Here is a 10,519-nt window from a genome sequence, read left to right as displayed (position 1 = left end):
AAAAAAAAAAAAAAAAAATAATAATAATAATAATACACATAAATCTAAAAAGAAAAAAAAACAACTTTTCAACAGAGGCCAACCAATGTCTCAGTAAATAAAAACTTGAATGAGTTTGATTCCAGGTACCCCATGGTAGAAAGAGACAATTGGGGAGAAGGGGAGAGACAATCAACTCCCACAAGTTCTCTTCTGATCTACATACACACACTGTGACACATGTACCATGATACAGACATGCCACATAATAAACATATAATCAAGCCAGCCAGCCAACCATATTTCAGTGTCCCCACTGCCTAAGCCAAAAGCTCAGTATCTTCCTGAATTTGAAGCTTTCATCTCTTGCACTTTATCATCTATATCTCCTTACACACAAGCTGCTTTCTGTGACTACGTCCTTGTGTCAGCCACTCAGTCAGTCTATATGAATAATTCTTAGCCATATTTAAAACCCATTAATCTTATTCCTTCCTTTCTTTCACTCATAGGCTTTCCCTCCCTGCCACTAAGCCTTCTTCTGTGTCCTTCTAAACTGTGAAATTTGTCTTGACCTCCATAGGAAGGGAAGAGAAGGTAGAGATGTTCCAGGTAGGAAACTGTGCTTCAGTTCTTTCTATGTACCAAACACTCGAATATCAAACCTTTAGCACAAAAATTTTTCTATATTCAGTACTTTAAACTTGTCTAAGACCCCTGGAGCCCTTCTAAGAAAACCCCAAAGGAAACGATAGTATGGCCCCGATTCCAATACTGTACTTTTCCTTAAGCACTAAGTAATGATGAGCCCCACCTTTAATTTCCAGAAAGTGTCCATTACACACCCAAAAAACACAGGCTTTCAGTCCAAAACTATAAATCTGGCTTCCCAATTTTATTTTAACTTTTCCTAAGAATATTTGAGAGGAAGATCTTTAGAAGAAAACATGACATTCAAGGCTCTGACACATTTGTGGTTATAGTTTGGACTTTGACTGTCCCCTAAAGGTTAACATGCATGTCTGTGGCATTGTCAGGAAGTGGGGGAGTATTTGGAAGGTAAGAAATGGCAGAAGAGAGTTACGCCCTTGAAAGGCAGACTGGTACCCTGACCCCCATGTGTGCATGTGTCTTTCTGTTTGTTTATGTTTGCCAGCCCCTGTAAGTTCAACAGATCCTTTTTACCACATGCTTCCACAATGATACATCAGTGTGCTGTCAAAGATCTAAATAGGGTCAAGCATGGTAGGCTGACACCTTCAAATTGTGAGCTAAAATAAACTTTTCTTTCTTCTAGGTTGAATAATTCAGGTGTTTGTCACAGGACTAACATTCATATAACTTGGTCTTTCTCCCTCACACATCCTTGACCAAAAGAAAAAGAAAAATTCTTACTTTTTCAACTGAAGACCTAGCCCAAACCCCTCCTTATTCGATGGCTGGAAAACCTCAATTGATGGCTCTGCAAAGAGAGAAGAAAATTCCAATATGTGCAATCTCTAATTTCCACAAAGTTCAGTAGGGAGGCTTCCTCAGATTCCTGACACAGGAACTGTTAGACACTCTCAGAAATATCCAATTTGTAGCTAAGGATAGCTATGAATGTGGTAGCTCAACACAAAACTGTAATTGACTTAAAATATTTGAGAATTTTGTAATGGGGGTGAGTAACTCAAGTGCTCAGTTCTTGAATGTGGATTTGGAGAAGACTGGAGTGTCAACAAGTTAGACATTCATAAATGGTGGAGACAGAAAATTTGAGACAGCAGTAGACTCTAGAAGCTATTTAATAAATGTCAAATATCTTCATTAGAAAGATGAAAGGTTTTGCAAAGAATAAATATCTTCAAAAGAAACAATTTCACAAATCAAGAACACTATCAGATGAATGGATATGAAGACACTATGAGAGAAAATGGAAATGGATGAGCACAAAAGTGTTATTTCTAACTTTACTTGTTTCAGTTAACTCAGGACTTTGGATCAGACCATACTCAGGTTACCCACTTGCCCAAAGTCACTGCCCTTTACCTGGTCCATCAAGGTACTGAGAGAGAGAAAACCGTAGCCTCAACACAATAGGTTCTGTTCGAAGGACCTTCCAAGCTGTAGATACCTCCTCCTAAAAGAACAAGAGAAATCACTTTTGGTTTACAACAGAGAGAAATGGACTAGAAGTTTCCTCTATATGACGCACACATGCACATAACAGTAGATACCACTGTTTGTTGACAGTCTAGGAAAGACAGAGAGGAAGAATATATGTTCCAAATATAGCACTCTAGAACAAGACACAAAGTCTACATGAGAAAATCCACAGGGCAAGCTACACATGTTGCTTGCACTGCTTACATCGAGGAAGCTGATGTTGATGTGGAGGTCAAGGTCCACGTCATCGATAGTTCCATATTCTCTACAGAGACAAACAACCACGGGTGAGCTCATCAGGAGAGAAAGAAAGCAACAGAGTCAACAGGAAGAACTGAACCTGGCATCAGGAGAAAGGGTGCAAGGTGGCTTGATATTTAAGAGCTTAGCTGCATATCAGGCCATGGCCATTGCCCTTCTTACCTCAAAGGTGAAACTAATGACATAGAAGCATTTAGGAAAAAAGGGAATAACTAAGAAGTGGTTCTAACTCCTAGACGCTCGTATCAGCAGCCATGTTTAAATACTCTGAACAATCTTATATTACTAAACTCATAAATTCATCAGCACATCACTCCATCAGAAGAAAACTCTAGCTGTTTAAAGATCCTTGTTACCCTGGAGTCCCACCTGATGGACACGGAGTTCTCACTGTAGATCTCTTTCACTGCTTCAATGTCTGCATCAAGCTGTGGGTGTCTATACAGGTCAGCTGCACAGCTCCCCTGATAAAGCAGTAAAAGTATTGATGGTAGCAAGGGTAGACAGAGTTAGACAAAGGGGGAGGGAGGGAGGGAGGCAGGGAGGGAGGGAGGAAGAAGAACATGAAGATACACCAGGAACAGAGACATAAAGTGCAGCACACAGGATATTGGTGGTAATCCTAACACAAATTTCATGGAACAAGTCTCTCTCTCCACTCCTCTCTAAGAACACTGCAGGCAGCTTTGCTTAAAGAGTTTGCATGCTTCAAGCTCTAGCTTTTCCTTTCAAACTTTGTCTTCTATGTAAAGTCAGAAGACTTCTCTCTGAAGAGCATTCTGAGAGCCGGGGGCAGCTTGGCTCAGGACTGTGTTCTGGATAACAATGAGTACTTTCCAGGAGCCACTTAAGATTTGATCAGAAGATGACATGACCTTCTCTGGCTAATGAGAGAAGAAAACAATGATTTCTAACTAACATATGGGTAGCTTTCCTGTAAGGGATATCGTTTACTGTAGGAGCATGACAAACCCTAGGCATGAATAAGGGCAATGAATCAGTTCTGAAAGATTCATATCAGACCACACCAACATTATATCTCATTTCATTTCTGTTCAGCAGAACTTCTTTCTTTCTTGATGTACTCAGAATGAAATCTAAACCATGAAACACTGAGTTTTGGGGAATGCAACCTCACCTGAACTCCATACAGAAATTCCTCTGATTCATTATCTCCTTCTGAATCATCATCATTCCAGAACTGGCCTTTGATGTCCTGGAGATAAACAAAAACAAAAAGAGAGGCACAATCCTTTGTCAGACCCTTGTTACTGCAAGAACTAGAACAAGATAAAAGGATAAGGAAACAGATCCTCACATTCCTTGGGACAGATGACCGGAGCCCCAAGCCTTTCACACTTTGCACTTCTCTCTTCCTGGGTCTAATGTTATCTATAGCCTAGCTCTGACTCAGTGGGACAGAGAAAAGCATACCTAAGCTCTGCCTCAGCACTCCCTAGGCTCTTGTTTCATGTGTTATCTCGGAGGCAGAGTCTCACTATGTAGACCTGGCTAGCCCCGACCTTGCAGCAATTCATCTGCCTCAGCCTCCCGAGTGCTGGGATGACAGCTGCAACCCCCTACAGCCAACTAACTCTTACCACTATTCTATCTCCTCAAGTATTTACTTCTCCCCTTCGTTTCAAGTAACCATGTTTCCATACTCCTCTTTCCTACAACTTCAAATAACTATTGTCGAAAGGGCAAGAGGGGGGAAATACCAGGAAAAGGTGGGCAGCTTTTTGTCTTATCTACCCCTTAGATGATCAGTAGTAGAGATGAAGAGTTAGTCCTCACCATTGGGTCAGTGGGTTTCACACACACTCTCAGGTCAGTGCCAAGCAGCACCCCTCCATACCACCAACTGAACCCAGGCCAACGAGATGAGCATTTAGGAGACCAAAGAATGAGACGAAGAAGGGGATGATGTCATAGGTGCTGGCAATCTGCTGGGGATGGCAGGTTCTGCTGTGGTAGTAATAAGTCACTGTCCTGTGGAAAGTAGGTAACAGTTGGGTTCACCACTTACTAGCTGGGTAATATATACATATATATATTTTACCTATCTATAGATACATGTAAAGAGGTATAATGCATGCAGATATATACACATGTACTCATGTGTATATATATATACACACACATTTAGTAGTTCTTTAACTAAGCTGAAAGCACGCTAAAAATAGAATACACATCTCTCTGTTCCACTCAATGATGCAAGTTGGAACTGGAGCATCTGCTCTAATTTATAAGGTTACAGTAACCTTAAAACCAAAAGGAGCAGTGGAAGGACCAACTGCTAATGCTTCTCTGTCTAATGAGCTCATTAATGAACAGCTTTCACAATACTAATTTCCACCAACCTTAAGAACAGAACCAGATTCTTTTAGACTCTTTGCTCCTATTTTTCCATATCAGGCCATTATCACTTTTTTTTCTTTTTTATGTGTACATGTAAAGAAGAAATAAAAAGGCCTCCAAAGCTGACTTCAATCTGTCTTAATCATTCTTCTTCTTCTTCTTCTTCTTCTTCTTCTTCTTCTTCTTCTTCTTCTTCTTCTTCTTCTTCTTTTGTTTTTGCTTTTGTTTTTTCGAGACAGGGTTTCTTTGTATAGCCCTGGCTGTCCTGGAACCCACTTTGTAGACCAGACTGGCCTCGAACTCAGAAATCCGCCTGCCTCTGCCTCTGCCTCTGCCTCCCGAGTGCTGGGATTAAAGGCGTGCACCACCACGTTAATCATTCTTCTGAGACAAGGTTTCTCAACTAAATCTGTAGCTCACCAATGCAAGCTAGTCTAGTTAGCCAGCTTACTGAGATCCTATCCCCACATTCCAAGAGCTGGAGTCACACATAGCCACCATGCCCACTTGACATTTATGCAGGTTCCAGGGAGCCAAACTCTCGTCCTCACATTTGCATGGCAGACATTTTAACCAACAAGCCACATCCCTAGTCCCTTATTATTGCTTTTAAAACTTCAGTTTTAGTTGAGCTCCATGGCACACACCCAGAATCCCAGCAAAGGAGGGGAGGGGAGGGACAGAAGATCACATGCTTGAGATCAGCCTGCACTACTAAGAGTACTCTGTAAAAATAAATAAATTCAAGAGGGCTGGAGAGATGGCTCAGTGGTTAATACTGCTAACTGCTCTTATAGAGGACCTGAGTTGGATTCCCAGTACACACACCTGGCAACTCATAACTGTGTAACTCCAGTGGATCCACCTACACACACATTTTGAAAATAAAAATAAATCTTTAAAAAAAAAAAAAAGCAATATTACTACAAGTCATTCTATAACAATCATCTAATTTAGAGTTCTCAATAACACTAAGGATGGGGCTGGAAAGATGGCTCAGCGGTTAAGAGCACTGGCTGAGTTCAATTCCTAGCAACCACATGGTGGCTCACAACCATCTATAATGTGACCTGATGCCCTCTTCTGGTGTATCTGAAAACAGTAACAATATACTCATACATACAATAAATAATTTTTTTAAAAAAATAAAAATAAAACTCACACTAAGGATGCTCTGGTAAACAATCTCTGAGTTGTCATAACTAAAGCAATGCTCCAGGGTCACCCTGAAACCTAACTTCCACATAGTTACAGCAATGATCCAACAGGCACTCCTCCCCACTTCTAATCCTAGAAGACCTCCATCCTATACCACTCTAATGTTAGCTTCACTGAAGCCTTCACTTCCATCAGGTCAGGAAAAAACACTCAGCTACCACATTATGAAGGTTTGAACTATAGATAATGCCAAAGCTACTGTCAGCAGGCTTTTAAAGCTTTCTGCTGCTCTCTAAGTCTGGTCACAGACATACCTATACATTGAGATCACCCAGGGAACTTTCAGCTAGCACACACCCATACCCCATAACCAATCAGTACATTTTAACAGGAATTAAGCCTGTATGTTAAATCAGTTAAAAGTTCAACTTATTAGGCAAAAATTTGGAATCACTAGTCTAGCCCTTCCTGGCTCTACATATACCTTAATTTAACCCATTCCAGACTCAGGGGTATTCTTGGTCCTTAATGTGATTCTACCAATCCTTAGTTTTTTACATCAGTGGTTCTAGGTGGAATAGTGTGCCTACAGCATCAGTGTCACCTGGGAATTTGTTAAAATGCCAATTCTTAACCCTCACCCCCTGAGATTTAGTGAAGTAGAAAAACCAGGGCTGGAACTCAATGATATTCTATCAAGCCTTAAAGTTATTATGCTGCATGATAAAACTTGAGAACTATTCCTCTAAGTCATTACATCTTCCAAGGGTCTGAAGTCTGTTCTCCCATGGGTAGACCTAGTAATTGGTCCAGGATGGGACTATAAAACACACACAAGAGCAAATTTCACATGGCAGTTATTAAGCTGGCAGTACTATTCGACTGATCAAAAACATGCAAAAATCAATTACAACTAACACCCTTAGAGATGAGATAACCTCATATCTGATAATTGCTTTAAAAATATTCCGGGAGGGGTATGAGTAAGGTACAATTGAATGTATGAAAAAACTCATTGTAGGCCAACCAGAATTTTATTTTCAATTTAAAAAATTAAATATTACCCCCAGTTCCAAATAAAATAAGTGGAAAAAGAGAAGAAACAAATTTGGCAAAATGCTGGTAACTGTAAACCAAGCATGGTGGGACATGTCTTTAATCCCAGCACTCTGCAGGGGCATGGTGGTGCACACCTTTAATCCCAGCACTTGGAAGGTAGAGGCAGGCAGATTTGGTGAATTCAAGGCAAGTTTGGTCCACAGACTGAGCTCCAGGACAGCTAGGGCTACAAAGAGAAATCTTGTCTCAAAAAATAAAAACAAAAACAAAACAAAACCCAGAATTTTTAAAGGCAGAGGCATACAGCTCTCTATGAGTATGGTCTACATAATGAGTTTCAGGAGAGCCAGGAGCTACATTTCACAAAACAAACAATAGCAGCAAAAAATGGTAACTGATGAGGCTAATGTACACAAGGGTTTCCTATATGCCCTACTTTTGGGTACATAGTTGACATTTTCTACAATTATAAAATCAAATGCTTTCCCTTTGTCTCTGTGCTCTCTGTTATTCTTCAAACACAGTAAGAATAGTCCCAATACACATCTTGTCTCTACTGTTCTCCCCTTTAGGATTCCTTTTTAGATATCCACACTCTGGCCAAAGGTCACCTTGACTGGCCCATATAAAATATCCACACTAGCACTCTCGATCCCCCTCCACATTATTTTCTTCACCACAGCTCTGACCACTCTTACATTTATCTCTCACCAGACTGTAAGCTCTCTCTGTATATGAGTACATTGTCTTCTGACACACCAGAAGTGGGCATTACAGATCCCATTCCAGAAGGTTGTGAGCCACCATGTGGTTGCTGGGAACTGAACTCAGGACCTCTGGTAGAGCAGTCCAGCGGTCCTAATCGCTGAGCCATCTCTGTAACCACTGACTGTAGCTCTATAAGCAAAGATTTTACTGTTTTCACCATTCTCAGCCTCGAAAACACATTTACTGAATTAGTGAATAAGCCCTCAGTTATGTACCTAGGCCAAATAGGAGATAAATATAAGAACTTAAATGCTGCTACTAAACACTGACAAAAATCACACAAAATGCTTTTTAAAAATCAAGACTTCATTCACCTTCAAGAGCAGCTGAGGTGCCAATTATGAAGTTTGGGACCAGGGTTCTTTTAAATTGAAAACAGTCAAATGCTGCTCTGGACGAAGAGGGAAGCACTACAGTCCAGCCTGGGTTGTCTTGGGATGAGCAGCAGAATGAGGGCAGCTTAGGCTAGAAGTGCCAGCTTTCTCAAGGGTTTTCACTGTAGAAGTCAAGGAAAACTGAGCATCTCTTCAGGGTTTGCTGCTTGGTTTCTGATGCTATTAAAAGGAGGGGTAAAAAAAAAATCAGTTTTTCTAAGGAAAAGACAGTTACGAAATGACCAGCTTTTCCAACCAGACTGTTTTAGTAAAAAAGACTTGAATCCTCAACACTACGTGCCCTTCTCTTGGGGATGGAGAGTAGATTTAAAAGCTGGAGAGTGGGAAAAGGCAGATGGTGGAGCATGGAATTCATTTAAAAAAAAAAAAAAAAAAAAGAGGGGGCTGAGAGATGACCTAGTTCAAAGTTTTCATGTTACATATTTAATACTCCAACCTAGAGAGGTCACACAACTTGCAAAGTAACTTGAACATTTGATAGGTCCAAATCTATCCATTTTAAAGTGGATAGATTTAAAAAAAAAAATTAAAAAAAAAACTAAGGCAGAGGGGAAAAAATCTGGAACCTTTCAAGAGGAGCTAGATCAAATAGAGACTATAAGAGTGCCCAGAGAAGTGTGTTGCTAGACTCAATGTTTATTCTGGGGGATGGCAGCTCGCGTTAACATGCTTGGTCTGTATCTATGAGATCGTGCCAAAGGTAAATAAGCCTTCGGACGATTCACAAAGGTCTTTTTCTCTACGTCCGTAGTAGGCACTTTTCAGAATGACCATTTAACGTATACCTAGTCAAGAGACGCCTTTGATCTCAACGTCTACATTCTGGGCTTCACTTCCAGCTCAGTGTGCTAGGAGAGGAAAACTCCACTCCAACAGAAGTGTCAAAAGGACCAGGCGACTAAACAAAGGGCGAAGGACGGTGCGGAGGGGCGAGACCCGCGCGGACCAGCGCTAACCCTGGCACCGGCGGAAGGAGAAGACCAAGATGCTCGCGAGGACACCTGCGTATGCAGGGCAGGGCAGGGCAGGGCCTGAGGCCTCTTCTCCAGGTGTCTCCCAAGGCCCTCAGCTCCGGCCTTCCCGGTTAAGGAGCCGTCTGCGGCTCGCCGCCGCCAGCCGCCCAGCCGAGCGAAGCCTGTCAGCATCCCTTACTTGGTCCCTCAGGCAGGGCAGACCTTGCCAGCCGCCCGACCGCCCCGCCCCGCCCCATCCCCGCTCCAGCCTCCCCACACGCCAGCCTAGAGAGTACTCACGGCGACCCCGGGCCGCGCGCGGCCGCCGCGGAGGGGACGAGCGGCCCGGGACGCCCCGCGGGGGCGGAGCGGCAGGCCAAGGGGCGGGGACCGAGGCGGGCGGGTGAGGTCGCGCACCACACGCCTCGGCGTGCGGTCTCGGGCACGCCGGGGCGCTCTGCGCATGCTCAGGCGAAGACACAGAGGTCAGGTGTCCTCTTCCGACCAACCGCGGAGCGAGCTGCACCTGGGCGTGTCCCCCATCCCAGGGTGCTATCCAGGGCGCGCGTGCGCAGTGATCCAGAGTTGAAGGCGTGGGGAAGCGAGAACGTAGCGCTTGCGCCTTGGGTCCCGGAGGGAGCTTGGGAAAGAGGTGCTCCGGGCTCGCCGAAATATAATGTTTTCTTTGTCGCCTCGTGTGGTTAGGAGGGTTGCAGAAGGAAGGTAATCTAGATTGCCTATATAGAGATACTGAGGTGCCCCTTTGGTGCAGCTTGAAGCCAGACAAAAATAGGAATCAAAAGTTAAAATTCTGAAATCTGACTTGCTCCCATGTTCATTTGCTATGGCATACCGACCGCACACTGGCTTTCTCATCACACAGGGGGCTGGGATATAGCTCACTTGGAAGAGTGTTTGCCTAGCAACCACAAACCCTAGGTTTCTGCACAGGTGTGTAAATCCCGTGTCGTGCCTGTAATCTGTATAATATAATCTGAGCATTCAGAAAGTTGAGGCACAAAAAACCAATTTAGAAGTCTTTTTTTTTTCTTTTTTTTTTTTTCAATTTAGAAGTCTTAAGCTACATAGCCAATTCAAGGTCAGCCTGGGATATATGAAACCATCTCAGAAATTAGATAAAACATTTTAGTTGGGATGGAAGAGAAGGCTCAGCAGCCAAGAGAAGTGGTTGCAGTTGTCAAAGGCCTGGGTTGGGTTCCCAGCACCTACAAGTCAGTTCACCATAATCTGTAAATCCAGTGCCAGGAGATCTACTACCCTGTCTGGCCATCACAGGCACTAGAAACCAATGCGGTGCACGCACATATATGCAGGAAAACACACGCATGGGAGCATGCGCGCGCGCGCGCGCACACACACACACACACACACACACAGGTATATGTAAAATGTGTCTTTAAAAAAAATAAGTGGGGC

The 10,519-nt window shown here is 43.0% G+C and overlaps 1 protein-coding gene across 8 annotated transcripts in view; it reads right to left on the bottom strand.

Moving 5' to 3' along the window:
• The window catches only part of Parp6 (poly(ADP-ribose) polymerase family member 6), a 32,923-nt gene extending 23,396 nt beyond the window's left edge, over positions 1-9,527 (bottom strand). For 6 of the 8 annotated variants that reach the window (XR_003844635.1, XR_003844636.1, XM_021206351.1 and 3 more), the window contains exons 1-8: positions 9,383-9,527; positions 8,049-8,288; positions 4,186-4,380; positions 3,527-3,604; positions 2,758-2,852; positions 2,332-2,392; positions 2,011-2,101; positions 1,375-1,441 (exon numbers count right to left, since the gene is read on the bottom strand). Coding sequence is in view for 6 of the 8 variants with exons in the window: in XM_021206351.1 (XP_021062010.1) it covers positions 1,375-1,441; positions 2,011-2,101; positions 2,332-2,392; positions 2,758-2,852; positions 3,527-3,604; positions 4,186-4,188 (395 nt within the window). In the remaining 2 variants the exon portion in view is untranslated. The other 2 variants (XM_029543264.1, XM_029543263.1) reach the window with 2 other exon arrangements.
• Between the last annotated feature and the right edge of the window lie 992 nt (positions 9,528-10,519).

This window comes from Mus pahari, chromosome 10 (genome assembly GCF_900095145.1).
Source record: "Mus pahari chromosome 10, PAHARI_EIJ_v1.1, whole genome shotgun sequence".
NCBI classification, from domain to species: domain Eukaryota; kingdom Metazoa; phylum Chordata; class Mammalia; order Rodentia; family Muridae; genus Mus; species Mus pahari.
The sequence above is the reverse complement of the archived record's forward strand: the minus strand, read 5'-3'. Positions and strand labels throughout refer to the sequence as shown.